The following is a 20,177-nucleotide window of genomic DNA, read 5'->3' on the forward strand; positions in this document are numbered from 1 at the left end:
TCACACTAAGCAGTATCAGACAAATAGCCCGATCTTAAGAAATAAACTAATGTCCCATAGAGCTTACTTATAGCATTGCAGCCTTTTACTTCGGAGTTAGCTTTATTAAATATGGTGAGGTTTACTTCCAGAACTTTCCAGAAACAAGGGCTGTGCACACACATTTTAGCTGGCCTTTTGCACCAAAGTGGTGCCATCTCGTGCTTTGAGCTTGTGGCACCCTTGCCCAAAAGATGGACCATCTCCGCAATTGACACAGACTCCCTCTGGCTGTAAGTATTCAGGAAATACAAAGTAACAGGTTGAAGCCTGAATTATTCTGCCATTCTGCATCAAAAGCTAGCAGGCTGAATCTTAACCTCTGCTTCCTTTCTCCAGCAAAACCATTATTTCTGTAATTCTACCAGCTCTGAGACTTTGTACACCTTGAAAAATCATTCCCGACCCTGCAGAGCTTATGGCATGAAAAAGAATGCAACAACAGAGTGTACTCAGAAAATGATGGACTCTGAAGAAGAGAAGGGGAAGAGATGGGAAAGAGTGAAAAAGATATGGGTTGTGAGAACCCCTACATAATATGGGATCAAAAACTCATTTGTTTTTATAATTAACACAAACCTATTGATAACTAAAGACTCTCATTCTAAAAAAGTCAATGCTTTACAACTACTCAGCCATCAAGATCATAGGAAACTGCCTTCTACCGAGTCAGACCATTGGTCCATCTAGCTCAGCATTGTCTATACCAGGCTTGCTCAACTTTGACCCCAAAGCTGCTTTGAACTACAACTCCCATAATCCCCAGCCACAGTGGCCAATAGTCAGGGAGTCTGGGAGTTGTAGGCCAACCTCTGCAGGAGGGCCAGAGTTGAGCAGTCCTGGTCTCTACTGACTGGCAGCAGCTCTCCAAGGTTTCAGGCAGGAATGTCTCCCAGCCCTACATGGAGATGGCTGGAACTGAACCCGAGGCCTTCTGCATGCAAAGCATGTGCTCTATCACTGAGCTACAGTTCCGCCCTCTATCAAATCACTTGACAGTATTTGACCAGTCAAATGAATCTTTTTGACCTGCCAGTTGCCTAATCCTAGCCTGGGTCCCCTGTATCTTAGTCTAGAACTAGATGTTATGGTGCATGCAATACTTTTGGTGGTATTTACCTAAAAGAGCAGCCATCGCATCTTCATTGTCTCCGCTTTCCCCCTGCCCAGCCCAGCCCAGCCCAGAAACATGTAGCAATAGAACACAAGGGACGCAATGTCAGCCAGCATGGTTAGCACGGTGTAGTGGTTAGAGTGCTGGACTAGGACTGGGGAGACCCAAGTTCAAATCCCCATTCAGCCACGAGACTTGCTGGGTGACTCTGGGCCAGTCACTTATCTCTCAGCCTAACCTACTTCACGGGGTTGTTGTGAAGGAGAAACTCAAGTATGTAGTACACCTCTCTGGGCTCCTTGGAGGAAGAGCAGGATATAAATGTCATCATCATCATCATCATCATCATCATCATCATCATGGTGTGGATTTCCCTCCCCTGCCCCAGTCCACCTCAGTGGCTGAAGTGGCTTTAGTCCACTTCAGTGACCCTTATCATCGCCATGATAGCATGTCATACGTTGTATTGCCAGACCTTCTGTGGGAAGAGGAGAAGCAGGTGGGAGGGCAATTGGGCTGCTGCAGTGACTGTAGCCATGTGCCATGCTGTTCGTTGAGATAAGTTGTGGATTCCTTTCTCCCCTCATTTAAGTGGGCTACATGTCTCTGGGCACAGCGAAGGGCTTCTCCTTGGCAGCAACCCTGCTTTGGCACAGCAGTGTTTTGCCAATATTCCAGCTGTTTTGCCATCAAAGAAAGACTTCTTAAAAATGTGTGTTGGGAGGCGTTTGCTAGCTGCTGGATCTCATTATTTAATGTTGCTGCAGTGCTGATCCTTAAAACTTCCTCTAGAGATTGCCTTAAGATTTATATTTTCTATCTTTGGCTGAGGCTGCCGTTTTACTATGGTTGCTGTTTTAATTGATTATTGATTGCTTTATTATTTTGGTTATTATTTGAGGCGAGTCTCACGATCAGTGAGACTCACCGAAATGAGGTCTGTGGGGAGAGCGGGCTTAGTCCGCTGTCCCCACAGACGATTGCCCACGCAGCCCTGGGTGGCCGGATTGGCCGCCCACACGACTGCCGGCTCCGTCACAGAGCTGGCGGGGGCTGTGGGGATCGGGGGCTGTGTGGCCCCTGGAAGTTCCAGGATGCCTCGCGCAAGTGCGTGGGGCATCCTGGAGAGACCCCCGAGCCCGGGAGGCTGCTTGCAGCCTCCCAGTCGGGGGTCTACTCGTGTGTCACCGCGTGCTGTGGCGACACACGAGCAAAATGCTGAGGTTAAGGGGAGGTGTACTCTGGGCAGTTTGCTGCCAGGAGCCACGCGGCTCCCGTTACGGCATACGGTCACCACAAAGCGGGCTAGACTCCCTTAGCCTGCTTTTGGGCAATCTTGAGAATCACCTCCTTATCTTTTTACTTTGAAAGCGGAGAATGATTGTAATATATTTTATAAATAAGCCATGTCCTTTGATGTATATTTTGCATGGAAGAATAGTCTTCTGTATTAAGTTTTATATTCAAGCATCAGTGCAGATACTTATAAGCTAAACAGTACAATTCATTGTTCCGCTGTCATTACTGGAGTGAAACCAAAGTTACTGAGCTCCTGACATCCCCCGTTGTAAAGCAAGAGAAAGAATGGAAGAGGGGGCTGTTTCATTGTGGACTTGGCACGTGTGCTGTCTATAAAACCCAGTGCTTAAATAGCTCAAAAACATAAATCTATCTAAATCCTACTTTGAAATAAGTCTCTTTTATTTTAGTGAAACTATCATCGTACTCATTTTAATTCAGTACTGGCTGATCTCGTGCAGACCATCTGTGCACTAGTGCACTCAGCCCCCGTTCTCCCCCTCCCCGTTCACCGCTCACCCGTTCATCCCCCCACCCACTTGTCACTCAGCTGTTCACCCCCCCCCCCACGTTCGCCTGGCAGCTGCAGGTGTGAGGTTGCACTGGGGCCCATTCATCCTGCCATTTGGACGGCAGGCGGGCCCAGAGAAGGAGGCTGCACCGCCCTCTCTGCCGCCTGCTCAGCTGTCTCCTCTTTCTCCGCCCAGCCAGCTGCTGCCACTGCCCGCTGCTTCCTCTCTTCACCGCCCACCTGTTCACCTTTTTTTTGCAGCCACCCACTGCTTTCTCCCCTGCCCACCACCGCTTTCCTCTCCCCCTCCCGGCAGCTTGCTCACAGACTCTCGCGAGAGCTGCCATGCATGGGATTAGCAATGGGTTCGTCTTAGAGAATTATATATAGAAATTTGCGCTATTGATCTAAACTTTACCATTTACGATTAGATCTCGGTCACCTTGTAGAGGTGATCATTTCAGTCCAAAAGTCTTGGAATGCAGGCAAATGTGTGAGTTCTCCCTTGCCCCTGGCAAATAAGTGATTGTCCGGAGAGGAAAAAGATGGTGGTGATGGACCCTTCCATAAGCACGGTTGCAATCAGATTATGGCTGAATTTGCAGATCAACCACCAGATCATGGGCGTAGTGTTCATTGGACAAGGGGGGACAAATGTCCCCAGGCCCAAAGAATTGGGGGCCCCACAAGGCTCGGGTGCATGTGTGTCTGCCTGCAAGAGTGGCCCCTTTGCTTGCTCTCCTCACCGCTTACTGCTGCTGCTGCCCACATCCCACTCAGAAGCAGCAGCAGCAACTAAGTCAGGGCAGGCAAGGAGTAACCAGCAGCAGTTGGAGTGGAGGGCGATGGGCAGGGCGCAGTAGCTGAGAAGCTCTTCCGGCAAAGAAGTGAGGGGAAAGGGCACCCGCCCACCGATGGTGGCAGCTTGCTTTAATGGCTGCGGCGGCCCTGGCCTGGTCACTTCTGCTGGTGCATGCCTGTGTGTCCCACTCACATCCCTGGGGTGGGGGGCAGCATGATTACCACCCTGGGCTTCTTGGGGATTTGCATCTCTTCCCGGAGGAGGGGGAGGAGAAGACACAGTCCATGTGTGGAGCTGGAAGACGTGGCATGGCTTATGCTACTCTGTACTTGCGGGGAGAAAAGGCAGGCGGCAACTTGCTGTGGGCTGGCCGGCTAACAGGTGTGCCAGGGGGTTGTCGCTGCTGCTGTGGGGGGAAGGCAGAGAGAGAGGACCATTGGGAAGGGCTGGGGGCAGGAGATGGGCAATGGATGCATGCTGTTTAGATGGAGGGGTTGCCCCAGGGTTGGTTGCCCCACCCCCTTATATCTGATGTCAGACACAGGGGGTGTGGTTTGGAGCACTGGGGCACGATGGAGCCCCCCTCCACCTGCACTTTGTCCCCCGGCCCCCGGAAGCTCGCTACACCCCTGCACCAGATGTACAACCAAAGGCATTGGATGTGGGAGAGCTCCCACCACCATGCGCTCTTGCACATATGGTCCCTGAGATCCATGTGTAATACTTGTTTTTCACATAGTTGTCTCCTTTTGACGTGGACTGATATATGTACAAGATGCAGGTGCAGGTATAAACCCAGAAATGGATAATCAGGTATTCTTGGTGCCAGAAAACAGCTTGCTTGCTATCTGAATTAATGATACGACTGGACTAGTCATGCCAGGAATACCTTTTGAGGCATAAGCACTTGGTTCCAGGCACTGGGCCCTGAGGTTCCTAGCTCCAACTTCAGAGCCCCCCAACACCAAGAGAAGCACAGATCTTTCTTTGGGAACATCATTGCCTGTGTTGCATCCCTCCCTTCTCCATCTTCTCATCTGCCCATAATTGGAAATACTTTATTGAAGGAAATTGACCTTAGGAAAAAAATGCTCTGAACTTTCCACTGCCTGAAGGGCAGACAACAAAACTGCTGGCGGGTGTTAGGCATGTTTCATTTCCTCCCTGTTCACTCACCCCATCATTTTCTAAAGCAGTTTTTAACTTGACTTCCTCCAGCCGTCTCCATCTGCATGATCAGCTTGTTGACTGAAAGCATTCCAGTTAACCTTGCTCTGCAGTAAGCAAACAGAGTTTTGGGTAAAGGTAAATAGTTATTACTCTGGAATTAACACTTTGTGCAGCAGCATAATGACAAGAAAGATACAAAGAAGAACAGGACATGTTGTTAGTAAAAGTGTTGAATCATGGGTTCGCTTATTCCAGTAAAATGAAATAAACTTTTCTTTACTAGAGAAAAGCGCTTCTAGCATTCAATATGAAAAGAGCATTTCATCGTGAAAAGACATCGTTCAAATCTTTACGTATTTGATATCTCAGCCTCCCGGTTGCTAAATATATGTTTGCATCACAGTCATGCATAGATTACTTTGGTGACTGATGTGCCATGTGAATAATAGAGAATTGTCTCCTCTCCTTGCTTTATTATATGGAGTGTTCACATTCCTTTAATGTTTGAAGCAATTTGAGATATGCATAGTCTGTGTGGTGCCCACGTATTGCCCAGCAATAGCAAGCAATAGAGGATTGTTGTCCGCACTGCTATGTGTGTGTAAATAGGTTGCTTACCTGTACCTGATGATCTTCGTGCATTCACATTTGTGGGCTTATATCTTGTATGTTAGCCTCATATTGGAGTGATTGACAGTTACAAGCAATGTTCCAACCCTGCCTTCAGCGTCTGTTAGTATTGGTGGTTGAATGCTGTTACTCCTCAGTCTCTTGACAACTGCCCTGAAGACAATAGTCTTTGAGAAGCTGTGGAAGCTTCCCAGAAAACACAATACAGGTGGCCCTCATTATCAAGCGGGGTACCGTTCTTGGCTACAACCTCAGATAAAGAAATCGCAGATAACGAGACCTTGAGGCAATAGGAATTGAGGGTTTAGGTTCCTCGGGGGCAAAAAAGCAGGGAGGAGGCAGAAATAAGTGAAATGATATACCATGCTATGCTCTCCAGGTCCCCAGCTGTCCAGCAATGCCACCCAAGCCCAACAATTCTGCTGGGTTTTTTTGTGAAAGCTGCAGGGGATTTTTAAAAAATAAAATAAAGAAAGAGCCACAAAATGGCTCTGTTCAACAAAATGGTGACTGGAAATTACCTTGGAGGTCATTTCCAGCTACCCAAGAACCACGGACAGACAAATTTTCTGTATGTTCGTATCCATGAATAATGAACGTGGGTGCTGACACTGCGGATAATGAGGACCACCTGTACTAAGGCAGTTTAACCCAAATCACGTAATACATGGTAAGTGATTTAATATAGATATATTCATTAAATACATCAAGTTCTTCCACAACACCCCAAGTGGGGAGGTGGGTGGGACATGTGAATACTCAGGGATCATCACTGGCGATTGGAAAGAGATTGAGGAGTACTAAAGCATATAACACACATGGAAGGTGGGTTTGGAATGCTGTTTGGAGCTGTCAGTCATTTTGATATGAGGATACTGCGCAGGTGCAAACCCACAAGTGTGGAGACAAGGAAGATCAGGGCAATTCTGCTGACTTAAATTTGTGCAAATGCAGTTTCCACTAAGCATTGCCCTCTGCAACTTTTAAGTCAGAGTGGAACCACCCAGTTCTGGACATTTACACGCATGCGATAGTGTATACGTGCTCAACACTTGCATCCTGCTGTCTTTATGTGAACCAGCCTGTTGGACTTGGACTAGAGAGACCTTTGTTCATGTCCCCTTTCAGGCACAAAGTCTAATGCTGGGATTGGACAAGTCAGTTATTCTCAGCCTAACCTACCTCACGGAGCTGTTGGGAGGTCAAAATGGGACAGCTACATGTATGCTGCTCTGAGCTTCCTGGAGAGAAATATAAAATGCGAAGGTCAACAGAGCAGGTCCTCTTTGATAATGGAATTTAGGGCGGACAGCCAAAGAGCCCCTTTCTCTTCCTTGCCCCACACCCACTCCTGCCAAGCCCCATTGTCACAGATGCCATTCTTCTCCAAGATGGAAACTCTAGGGGTAGGGAGGCAGGAAAGTAGTGTACCTCATGGGGCCATATTTGGCCCATTGGTTTCCAGTTGCCAGGTCCTAGTGCATCATCCACTTCTTTGCCTTTTCTTGATGTCATTCTTTGAACATATTCTCTCGCTCTTTCTCTTTCATTAGCCTCTGTCGATAATCACAATACCATATTGGTGCCTGATGCCTTATCATCCCTCTCTACTCCATTTACTCTGCCACATCTTCTTCCCTGAGGTGTCAAGCCATTACTTCTGTTAATTGATTTTACTCACCCCTGCTGCTTTTCCTGACATGACCTATGGTCTCCCCACCCCCACCCCGCTGCCCACAGCATTCTCCATGTTCATTACGTGTCCCGAGGGTGAAAGCAAAGCAACAGGAGTTTCTTTAGCTGTTCAAATGACTTCTGCTCTTCACACTTTATGAATCAGATCTGGTTTGTTTTGCAATTTTGGGGCGCAGTTAATATCTCAGCGTGGATCTTAGTTGAGACGGTTAAGAATAACATTAACAATAAGCTTGCCTTCTCAGTAACCAAGAAGAGGTTTAGAATAAACCACACTTTTATGAAAAGATAGGGAGCCTGTCGGTTGAGAAAGAAATAAAATGCCCGGCTAAAATGAGCGAAGCAAGAATTCTGACTCACAGTTTCAACTATAGATATTGAGCTTGGACTTGTAGCTGTCCCCAAAGAAGGGGAGGAAATATGGAGCCAGCGTGGTGTAGTGGCTAGAGTGCAGGACTAGGACCGGGGAGACCCGAGTTCAAATCCCCATTCAGCCATGAGACTAGCTGGGTGACTCTGGGCCAGTCACTTCTCTCTCAGCCTAACCTACTTCACAGGGTTGTTGTGAGGAGAAACTCAAGTATGTAGTACACCGCTCTGGGCTCCTTGGAGGAAGAGTGGGATATAAATGTAGTAGTAGTAGTAGTAGTAGTAGTAATACAAAAGTATATATACACACCTTTCTGAATGCCCTCCCCTCAGAGGAACTTGTTCCAGGTTACCTTGTCTTTCAAGCAATCCTAGCATGTTAGCCACAGAGTCCCTGTGCATTGCAGAGGATTGTAGGACACTTTTTCAGCTCACGCAGGGCACAGATCAGGCCTTTTGAGCCTGCTGTATTTACCTTAATCCAAGACTAGCCCCCACCCTCCCAGTTTTTGATGTTAGAAATCAAGAAGCTGTTTTAGATTCAGAGTCCCGTATCTTTTGAATAGATGCAGATACTTAACCACTATTTTTAAAGGGGGTCATCCTAACTTCAGAGTCATCTTTTGATTTGGGTAAATACAGTAGCTGTCACCTGACTCACACCATGAGTCCTTCCTAATGCACTGAGCTGCCGTACAGCTGAGCACCACAGGGGGAGTTTTGTCTTCTCACAAAGGCAACCCTTGAGGACCTTCCAAGGAACCCCGAAGGATCCTGGAAACACAGGTGGAAAGCCATTGATCTAACCTGTGCCGCTTCATGCATTAATAGTTTTAATAGTTTGATGATTTTTAATAGTTTTGACATTGTTTTGCGTTTTAAATTGTTGTAATGTTTTAACCGTTTTACTTGTTTTTATTGTTTTGTTGTAAACTGCCCAGAGACTTGCGTTTTGGGCGGTATACAAACATGTTAAATACATAAATAAATAATCCTGGATTTTCCTGTGGTTCAGTGTTTCAATAACCTTTAGATCACTTTAATGCCATAATTTACTTGCTAGCATTTACTCCTTGGAAAGTTACAAGTGAGAGCTTGGGATGAACTTGCAGGGCACAGGAAGTACAGCAAAAAGAGGAGGGCATGTTGGTCCTCTTCTCATACCCTCCTCCAACCAGCAAGTTCCTCACCAGGTGGGTAAGGGGACTGTGGGCAATCTATCATTGCACCCCAGGAACTGTCACAACTCCCAAAGGAGATCAGGGCTAAGGGGTGGTGTGGGGGTAAGCGTACTCCCCCTCCTCTTCGTGGCCCGCTGCAGTTTGAAGCAACCACCGAGCTTGTCTTGGGCTCAGAGGGTGAAGACTGCATACTGCATCCATCTATTTGATTCCAAGGTGCTGTAACACCCACAATGGGCAAGGAGTCAAGGAAGCTCACATTCCCCTTTGGCCCTGAAACCACTGAGAAGGTGTTTGCTGTGCAGAATGGAAGCCAGTGGCAAAACGTTCTGCACAATGAATCGCACGTCCCTAGTTGGAGGTCTCCACCATTTGTGAGTCCTGCTTGTCCTGTTTGCAGTTCTCTCCACCGCCACCTGCAATTGACACTGCAAACTAGGGATGTGCAAAACGTTTTGATGTCAAAACATTTCATCTCGAAATGGGCCATTTTGAGTGTCTCCAGCTTGAAACAAAGCACCCTTTAAATAAAGAATCTGTTTTAAGCTCTGAATATAACCACCCCATTTTGATGTTTGGAGTGCCATTTTGGAGGCCTGTTTTCCCCTTGCTGATTGGTTTTCTGGCACTGGCTTCTGATTGGCTTGAGATCCTATGGGCGTTTGGCGGGGAAGTTAAAAATTTGTTTAAAACTGCCTGCTTGCTCTTTTCTCTTGTGGATTGGGTGCCTACACCCTACCACCCAACCTACTTTGGTGTCCCTAGGAGCTCCCATGGGGAGCAATGGGGTATTTCAAGCTTTCCCATTGTTCCCAATGGCCAAAACACTTGAAACATTGGGGGATTTGTTCCGTCGAAACAACCAGATCGACCCTACTATTTTGACGAAACATTTCGGCTGTCTGTGGTTTTGTTTTGCTTCTTCTTCTTACACAAAATCTGTTAAGTATGCATTCCTGTTGCAAATAGTATGTTGTAGGGGTGTGCATGGACTGGTTGCCACGCTTTGGTCTGAATTCGAACCAAGCCATGCGTCCCCGAATCAGTTCAGTCGAACCCACTTGCTGGGCCAGTTGGGTTGCTGAATCGGCTCGAATTGGTTCATGATCAAATAGCTCAAATTAGCCCAGTTGGTGCAGGACCAGGTTTGGCACACCCCTAGTATGTAGATTATTTCTTGATTGGTATGCAATGAATATGCTAATGTTCCTCCCACATATAGTTTTCTGATTCTCTCTCTGGTTTTAGAATGGGCACGAATTGGTGAGCAGCTGTGGTATGTTTTGTGTTTTTAAAAATGGAGTCACCTCATACCCAGATACCACCCCTGCATAATTAAATAATTCCTCTATACCTGTAATATAAACAATCATCAATAAATGTTAGTATTTTGACATGCTTTGTTCATGGTTTAATGCCCCAAACAACACCATACTGCAAAGTCAATTACCTTAAAGTGGTTGCAACAACTGAAATACAGTATAAAATCTCTAGCTCCATGAGTTAACCAAAAAAAAAATAATCACCCAGCAAGTCTTTCAAAATCAAAGTATATAACACGGATACCAAATACAATACTAAATTTGTGTAATAAGAATAGTAGTAATTTGTGTTTGGCTATAAGCTGTAACAAAACTTCATAGATTTGCTTGAGCCACAAGTCATGGCAAACAATGATTAGATAAGCAGGATAGAAGTTCTCAAAGTATATATAGTTAATCATTAAAACATATGCAGGGGCGGGGGGACCCTTTGCATACGTATTCTGCTACAAGGGATGATAAGGCTACGTTTTCAGTCATGTATCTCTGCTGTTGGCTAATAGAAATGTAGTTTCGTGTTGTTGACAGGAAAAAAGTGTTTGACAAGAATCTGTTTTAGATATGTCTTGCTTCTTTATAAATAGGGCAACCCAACAAGTAGAGGGGTAAACTTCCCCTTAATTAACCTCACAGATGCAGAATCTTAAACTGGATATAACCTCTATCACAGCTATTTGAAACCACAGTAGACATCTGCTGAAAATGTAAAAAGGTGACTCTCATAATTGCGATTAAATGTAATTATGTAGTACAAGGGGCCAATTTTACTTCTGGGAGCAAAGTTAGATTAATCTGAGACAGACCCTAAAAATATACTTGTTTGGCTTGGCCTTCCAAAGTTTTTAAATTGTTCAAAGTATTTTTAATTGGTTTTAAATTGCTTTGAACAGTTTTGAATTTGTTTTTTATATTATTTTAAGCAGTTTACTTTAAACCGAGTTTGGATTTGTTTTTTACTTGTTGTGCACTGCCCAGAGCCTTCGGATGTGGTGGTATAGAAATGAAATGAAATGAAATAAATAAATAAATACCTCTCCCCATCTGTGTTTTACATGTATTGTTTAGCCTCTGCAGGTTGACTACTGATAAAATAAGCTTATGAAAAACCACCTGATTGCAAACTCTGATCAGTATTCAGTGATTTCCCCCGCCCCCCACTGAGTGTAGAAGGGTTAAAATTGCGGAGGGGGGGGCGGGGCAGGCAGTCTTTAATCTTTGGAAACTTGGTGTTGCTTATCGTTAGTGCTCAGGAAGATATGGAAGAATACTGTGACATTTGGTGTTGTGGAATTGTTAGTGTAAATGCTATGAATATGAACTATCTCATTATTTTATAATATTGATGGTGTGTTAACTTGTTTTTAAAAGAAACTTCTAATGTATTCCTTTATAAAGCTGATCCCATCATAAGGATTGGAACTGTCATCGCCTAATACATTCGCTCTTTTTGCAGGTTCAGATGCTGAGCAGGATGCTGCTATCAAACTATCCAAAGAGCGAGCCGACATAGTTGCCAAGTATGACAGAGTAAGTGTCTGAAATGCTTAAGGCGCTCTGAAGAGTCACTCTTCTGCTCCCCTTGGGTGAAAAGCCCTTGCCGCAGGTGAACAGAGAGCTGGCAGTGCATGGGCATGCCTCAGCCCTTGTGTCCTTCCCAGATATCTTTGTCTGCCAAAGTAGTGGCACTTGGTGTTTTCCCAGGTGGCTGCAGTCTCTGCTCTCATTGCCAGAAAAGAGGAGATGGGGTCGGGAGGAAGACATCTCACTCTGTTTCCAGACAAGTAATAACACCTTCCTAGTCTTCTATCTTTCAAAAAGAGCTGGAAATGTTATGAACCTTATGGATGCATAAGCGGAGCACCTGCGAGTGAGAGGGAGGTACTGGCTGACCCGGGATAACCCATAGACACATCATTTACATTCACAAAAATGTAAAAGGGAAAAATCCCTAAGGGTCAAGCCCCCGCTCCCGCAATTGCCCCAGTGTAACTCAATATAGAACAGAATGTTCATGGGCTCGGAGAGCAGTTAACAAACAATCAGATAGGCAGAACTAATGGAACTCAGTGGCAAGGAGATGGGAGTGGGGTGGGGCCTTGAACAAAAAGAGTGGGACATTTCTCAGCTTAAAGAATACTCCCTCAAAAACAGTCACAACCCCTTCTGCTTCTGAGGGGGGGAAAGGTGCCTAAAACTTTCACCGCGCTTAGGCACAGGCTACGCGTACAGCAGGAATATGTTTCAACATTTTATTGCGGGTATAAAACTTTATTGCAGGATAGAAACTTGTAGTTTCTATCCTGCAAGATAGGTTGGAAGGAGATAAAACTAATTTTTGATGAGAACATGATGAAGCCATCGCAGCCATTAAGACGAGGAGGTCCATCCAGTTTGTGCACTGGTGCCCTTTCTTTTTACCCTGGCTTTTAATGATATTTGGTTTTCATGTTATCTAGTTTTAATTGTAATTTTAATCTGCTTTTAATTGTTTAGGGTTAGGGTTTAATTGTTGTTGTTGTTGTTTTTAATGTAAACCACCATGAGCCACCTTTGAAAGGGCGGTATATAAACCAAACTAACCAATAAACAAACAACCTTTCTGCATAAAACCTTCATAAAATCAGTAGAGTATTCTGTCTCTGATCGTGAGCAGCAAATGGCTTTGGGAAACCAGAGCACCATATTTATGGCAGTCATTTCTTGTCCTCTTCTCTCAGTGTTATACTGGACTGTTTATATGGCATAGCTGATCGTAATTAGTAGAATTCGGCTCCCTTTAATTTGCCTAATGTGGTTTTTTAATAATCAATTTTTAGCTGAACTTGAGAATTATAATGGTAGAAATAGTTGGGGCAATTGTGATAGTAGGTAATAATGCCTAAGCAGCCTGAAAACTGCCGTGCATTCATGTGCTAGGATAGTTTGAGTAGAATACTGTAGATGTGGACTACTGCCCAACAACTGCTTTTATGGGTATTATATGTGTGCATAGGATTGAATACGCTGATGATAGCTTTCGTATGGGCTGGGGGCAGGGAGAGGAAGCAAAAATCCCACTATGCACTTGGGTCTTCCTCTTATGCTTCTCGGGAGAGCAGCCATGTGCAGTACAAATAAACAATTTTCTGCCTGTAGTTATCGGTGTTCCCTCTTAAGGCGTGTGCACGTGTGTGCACTCACAAGTTTTTTGATGCCCGTTGAGTTAATTTTAGATTCCGCTCAAGTGGAATCAGGAAGGCTCCACTCTGAATGTACGTGCACACACACTGCCTTGATACTGCCACCCAGAACAAAACTCATGTATCTGTCCATTGTATTTTCCATACAAGTTGTACCATGAGTAACAACTAAATTTTTGGCATTTTTTTCCCTTTTTCTTTTTGTCTTGTGGTGTTTTAGGGACGGGAAGGTGCACAGATTGAACCCTGGGAAGACGCAGACTACCTTCTTTACAAAGTCACCGATAGATTTGGTTTCCTACAGTAAGTTGCCTAGCTTGGGGAGAGAATGAGATTAAAAACTTGTTGCTTGCGTAGTTAATTTTCATGTTTGTATTCCTCTTTGGTCAAAGAAAATAGTCTTGCACGGTGCCTTTAAGTTATTTATACTCTCCTCTTACACTGTTTGAAATTTGTCGTTTGTAATAGAAAAGTGCTGGACTTTGCCTTTCCTCTGTGTAAAACTAACAAGAGCTGGTCTTGTGCAAGCATGACTTGTCCCCTTAGCTAAGCAGGTTGCATATGAATGGGAGACTACATGTTTGAGCACTGTAAGATCTTCCTCTCACGGGATGGAGCTGCTTTGGGAAGAGCATCTAGGTTCCCAGTTCCCTCCCTGGCAGCATCTCCAAGATAGGGCCGAGAGAGACTCCTGCCTGCAACCTTGGAGAAGCCACTGTCTGTGAAGACAATACTGAGCAAGATAGACCACTGTTCATATTCAGTATATGGTAGCTTCCTATGTTCCTAAGAAGATACCCTGTATAACTGAACTATGTTCAGATGAGAGAGATGCTTAAAAACTAAGAACAATTCCTAAATACTAAGCTATGAAGTTCACTTATTCTGCACAACTGCTGTTCCTTTTCTTGCTCTGGGGAAAAATGGCTTTGTTAATATATTGCAGTCATATGTATATACACTTACATGATCCACTGGGCATAATAAAGGAAGAGTGGAAAATATCTTTTTACTTAGTGTGCATGTAATTTCCCCAGCCACTCAGTGCTAGTTAGGAAATCAGGAGCATGCTTTAAGCTCTCACTCCCTTTCCTCCTATGTCCTCTACAGATTTCCTTCTTCCCTTTTATGGTTTGCTTTAAACATGGTGTAGCATTGTGTCTGCATTGCTGCTAAACAAGGTTAATGTTGACCAAACATTGCCAGGCTTTTGGAATCCCTCTTCCAACCCTGATTTAGAACTCTGGTTACAAAGACAATCCTGGTTATCATCAACTTCTGATGCAAATGTGACTCTACACCAGGCCTGCTCAACTTAGCCCCCCCAGCTGTTTTTGGACTACAACTCCCATAAGCCCCAGCCACAGGGGCCAATAGCCAAGGATTATGGGAGTTGCAGGCCAGCATCTGCAGGAGGGCCGAAGTTGAGCAGGCCTGCTCTACACCATGGAAATAAGGAAGGAATTTGCATGGGTGTGGATGAAGGAAGGTGTGAACATGACTTCAGTTGGTTAGGAGATTGAGAACGTTACACTTGAACTACTCCATGAGCATGTAGAACATCTAGTATATATTTTGAAGAGTGAGTTTGTGCTAAAGAAGGTAATACAGTACTTCCCAATTACCTACAGATACCAAATTTTGCATGAATATTCCTGCCACTGAAATTAGCTGAATGCACTACTTTTAATCCGGAATATCAGATCAGTAATTGAAAAACTATATCATGCCCAAGAGAAGCAGAAGATCTTTCTCAGATCCAAATTTACTATGAATCAAGTTTACTACGTATGGTCATTATTTAGTAAAATGAATAACATTTGAAGTTGAAACTCTAAATATTTTAAATTGTTGTTTTACTTCCCTTTTGCAAGCACTTTAATAAAACATTCTGTGGCATAGGTTTCATTTACTGAGCTTTCCAAAAGTGTAATCTATGCGAAATAAATTTGCCTGATCAGGCCTCACCTCCTAGTTTTAATTAAAAGAGTGCCAGTCTTAACGCAAATAAACAAACTTACTCTCTCAGTTCAAAATCAAAAATTTAAACCAAAATGGGTAAAAATAGACACATGTGAAACTTGTTGGTCTCAATTTAGCATGAGAGATCTAGTTGATGCAGATGTACATTGAGATATTGATCTGGACCACACTTAAACAAGATCAGTGCATCCAATGGGGGTGGTTTTCTCCATCCCAGGGCCACTAGCCACAAGCAACAAAGTGCACCTTGAGATCATCTGGGACTGATAACTAAAAGTAACATCATAACTTATCATAACTTTCTTGACCCATAATCTAGTAGCAGTCAGGACACATTCACTATGATTCAGTTTAGCTCTCCATTTCTAGCTCCAGACAGAGTGTAGTTTTTTGAATCTCTGTAAGAAAGGTTACATAGTTTGATACTGGGGCTGTCAACTAAGATCTAACATCTACGTGCAAAGGGCAGTCTGGTAAATAAGGGGACAAGTCCTTAACTGAACCAGTTCCATGATGGACGTAGGTCATGCCCTAGACCTATTTTTTGGTAATTTTCTTCCAGAACCTTCAGAGGGGTTGGCATCGGGCATTATTCAAAATCTTAATGATAAAATATCTTTAACAGATAAGACAGCTTTGAGAGAGGATTCTCCCAAGTCAGCCAAATATTTCATGAATTTAAGTCCCAAGGTGAGCTTTCCCTTATGAATACATGCATTCTGGGTCAGACCATTATTTTGTTTAATCCAAAGCTCCGACTAGCAACAGCTCTTCAAAGTCATCAAACAGGGCTCTTTCTCAGCCCTGGTACTTGAGATCCTTTCAGCTAGATGTGCCAGAGATTGAACTTGGGACCCTGTGCAAGCGAATCATGTGTTCCACCACTCAGCTGTGGTCCCTCTCCATTGTATTTGCTAGAACAGTTGCCATATCCAGCTGAATTGGCTGCATTGTTTGTTCTAGTTTTCATTAATTGACAGTAAAAAGCCCTTTTGTTAGTAATTTCCCCAAGGACAAATAGCAAATAGGGAATGTTGCATAACAATTTCATAAAGTGAGATGTCTGTGTTGCTTGGTACCCAAGAGCCATGCACATGTTTAAAAAAAACACTTGCTCACGTGAGCCTGTCATTAGCTACTCATCTGTCTGCAAAGGCAATACTGTAGCCAGCACAGGGGGGCTTTAATATGAACCAGATCATGCTTTTCCTGTTTGTTTTAATATGGCTGGTCCTGCCCAAGAGTAGATGGCCACATATGGCCAACTGTTGAAATCCCTGCTAACTGAGCAAATAGCACACGGACCATCTGGGATGGTTGGTGCCATCTGCGGGGGAACAATGTTCATTGTGGTTATGGCCAAGGTCTGCACCCCTAGAGATATTTATTTATCATATTTAGAAAACAGGTGAAAGCATTGCAATACTTCCAGCATGTTCTCGTGTTTTTATTGTCCTGGCCATCAGCCCTGCAGCGGCCACATTTGCAATGGTGTTTTAAAAGCTTTAAAAAGTTTTAAAAACACAAAATCTACTATAAAATGTTATTGAATTTGTCAGAAGAATGGAAATGAACATTGACAGGTCTGTCTTCCAAAGATGACTCCATGGAGAGAGTACAACAGTTGGTTCGTTGTTACCCTAGCCCTAGCCTTATTCCTTTCCTCTGTACAAATATGACTGCAATTTTACCCTAATAGTTTTGGGATAGAGATGAAGAACGGGTTATAACATATGGAAGTGCTATAATGCTATTGCCTATTTTCTATAGCTACGGAGGTAGAAGTTGCCCAAAATCACTCTGTGCATCCTTCGCCTGAGATAGTATTGATGGTGAAACTTTTTAGGCCTGGATTTATGGACTATAAGAAACACTGTTAAAAGTGGGCAATCCTCTTTTTATTTGGCTGGGGGGGGGGCAACTGTCCACAGCATCCCTTCAGTGGTTGTTGCTGGTGTCTACCTTATATAAACCTTTAAATTCCATGCCCTTTTGGGATGGGGAACCTTTCTTTTTTCTTTTGTTTTCTCCCTTTGTGTATAAAACCACTTTGAGCACTTTTGTTCAAAAGTGGTATATCAATATGCAGGGAGACATGATAGAGGTCTATAAAATCATGCATGGTGTGGAGAAAGTGGAGAGAGAGAAATTTTTCTCCCTCTCACATAGCACTAGAACCAGGGGTCATCCCATGAAATTGATTGCCAGGAAATTTAGGACCAGCAAACAGAAGTATTTTTTCACACAACGCATAATCAACTTGTGGAATTCTCTGCCATGAGATGTGGTGACAGCCAACAACTTGGATGGCTTTAAGGGGGATTTGGATAACTGCATGGAGGAGAGGTCTATCATCGGCTACTAGTTGGAGGGCTATAGGCCACCTCCAGCCTCAAAGGCAGGATGCCTCTGAGCACCAGTTGCAGGGGAATAACAGCAGGAGAGAGGGCATGCCCTTAACTCCTGCCTGTGGCTTCCAGCAGCATCTGGTGGGCCTCTGTGCGAAACAGATTGCTGGACTAGATGGGCCTTGGGCCTGATCCAGCAGGGCTATTCTTATGTTCTTAGTAGTGGTAGTAGTTAAAGAAAGCAACTGGGTGGTTTGGGGTCTTTTACCAAACAGTGGGGGAGGAAGAGCTCTGTTGGATGCTGCTGCAGGATCTCATGCAAATCAGAGAGATGCATTTCCCAAAGAGAGATGCACAAGCCCTGGTGCACACGGCACCCAGAAGCAGTGGCAGAAGCTTCAGTCGCTGACATTTCCTCCTACCTCACTTAGTAGAATGTCCAAAGCCACCCACACTCAGCTAGTCCATGCATCTTGTTCATTAAAATAACAGGAAGCATTCAGGGTTAAAGCCCAAGGCTAAAAAAGCACGGGCGGGGGTGTGTGGGAGCTCAGGTATGCTTTCAGTAATTACACAGTATTACTTGCTTATACATTAATCTTCATCTCCTTAGAAACTAATTTAGGACTGCAGAATTGCTGCTTAGTGCTTTGGTTTTTCAGTTATATTACTAACTGTGGGAAGCTGTTGCCTGTGTCTTTTAGAATGGGCCTGCACCAGCTCCACACCTTTCTTGTCCTCTGCATTTCATTTCATTTTTATTCACCGCGATTCTTTACTGCCTTCCACCCCAGCGCCCCTCTGTGGTAGCCGATGATGTTGTCCCTCCAAGGATGGGGCTGTAGCTCACTGATAGAGCATCTGCTTTGCATGCAGATGGCCCCAGGTTCAATCCCTGACCTCTCCAAATGGAACTGAAAACATGTAAAGGTAAAGTGTGCCGTCAAATCAGTGTCAACTCCTGGCGTCCACAGAGCCCTGTGGCTTTTCTTTGGTAGAATACAGGAGGGGTTTACCATTGCCTCCTCCCGCGCAGTCTGAGATGATGCCTTTCAGCATCTTCCTAAATCGCTGCTGCCTGATATAGGTGTTTCCCATGGTCTGGAAAACATACCAGCGGGGATTCAAACTGGCAACCTCTAGCTTGATAATCAAGTCATTTCCCCACTGCTGCAAAAGACCTGCATTAAACCTTGGAGAGACTGGAGCAGACTGGAGAGCCACTGCCAATGAGTGCAGTCAGTTTTTAGCTACATGGGTCTGATTCAGTACAAGGCAACTTCCTGTGTCCCTTTGTTCCTGGAAAAGTATTGCAACAGAAGCAGGCTGCTTGAATTTCAGAAGGGAATTCCATGGTAGTTGGTTAGCACACTGAGTAACTGTATTTAAGTAACTATACCTGCGTTATCTCCTCTTGAGACGCGGCAGAACAGTTTAGTTATTGAAGAGTTTAATATTTTTATTATTCATTCATTCATTCATTCATTCATTCATTCATTCGATTTCTATACCTCCCTTCCAAAAATGGCTCAGGGTTGTTTAGACAGAGAAATAATGAATAAATAAGATGGATCCCTGTCCCCACAAAGGGCTCGCAATCTAAAAAGGAACATAAGAAAGACACCAGCAAAAGTCACTGGAGGTACTATGCTGGGGGTGGATAGGGCGCATCTTGAAGTAAAGAAAGTGCACTGCAGAGAAGCTCGGGTTACTAGCTTATTAATGTTACTGAGTTACTTAAGACGTTTTGCATTTCCTACCCTGAAGTACTTTCCAAATGTTGGTAATGTGTATTATAGCTGTGCATGAAGCCAGCACTGTCCATGAGGAGATGATCTTGCTTGCCATTTAAATAGGGCTTTTTGAATGCTCAAAGTGCTGTGCACACATTCTCTTGCAATCCTTACGGCAACCTTGTAAGGGAGGGCATTATTATTGTTATCTAAACCTGAAGGCTATAAGCTGCCTCCAGGTCCCAGTTGCAGGGGAGCAATGGCGGGAAAGGGGGCTTGCCCTCATCTCTTGCTCGTGGTCTTCCCAGAGGCATCTGGTGGGCCACTGTGGGAGACTGGGTGGTGAACTTAGATCAGGGATTCTCAGCGTTGGGTCCCCAGATGTTTTTGGACTTCGACTCCTATAATCCCCAATCAAAGCCCACTAGGGCTGGGGATTATGGGATTTGAAGTCCAATAACATCTGGGGACCCAACCTTGAGAATCCCTGGACTAGATAGTCCTTGGGCCTGATGCAGCAAGGCTCTTCTCATCATCCCCATTTTGCCGATGGAAAGGGGTGGGCTGAGGCTGAGTGAGCGTTTCTTTCCCAATGCTACCTAGTGAGTTCATGGCAGAGGCATCATCTGAACCAGAAACTTTCTGATGAGCTCAGTCTATTCACCACAACTCTACATGAGCTTATCCTGTAGGAGAATGGGCAGTTGTCCTTTGAAGAAATAAACCTGGCTTAAAATCATGCTGCTCAGACGGCTGATAGCTAGGGTGTACCTTTCCCCCTTGAATTAAAGTTGAAGCCATC

At 44.5% G+C, this 20,177-nt stretch overlaps 1 protein-coding gene across 13 annotated transcripts in view; it reads left to right on the plus strand.

The window, feature by feature from the left end:
- Positions 1 to 20,177, plus strand: part of USP6NL (USP6 N-terminal like) — a 218,658-nt gene that overhangs the window by 106,608 nt on the left and 91,873 nt on the right. For all 13 annotated transcript variants that reach the window (XM_053256548.1, XM_053256546.1, XM_053256553.1 and 10 more), the window contains 2 exons: positions 11,586 to 11,659; positions 13,532 to 13,614. In XM_053256548.1, the coding sequence (XP_053112523.1) occupies positions 11,586 to 11,659; positions 13,532 to 13,614 (157 nt within the window). The remainder of the gene's footprint in view (positions 1 to 11,585; positions 11,660 to 13,531; positions 13,615 to 20,177) is intronic.

This window comes from Hemicordylus capensis, chromosome 5 (genome assembly GCF_027244095.1).
Source record: "Hemicordylus capensis ecotype Gifberg chromosome 5, rHemCap1.1.pri, whole genome shotgun sequence".
NCBI classification, from domain to species: Eukaryota; Metazoa; Chordata; class Lepidosauria; order Squamata; family Cordylidae; genus Hemicordylus; species Hemicordylus capensis.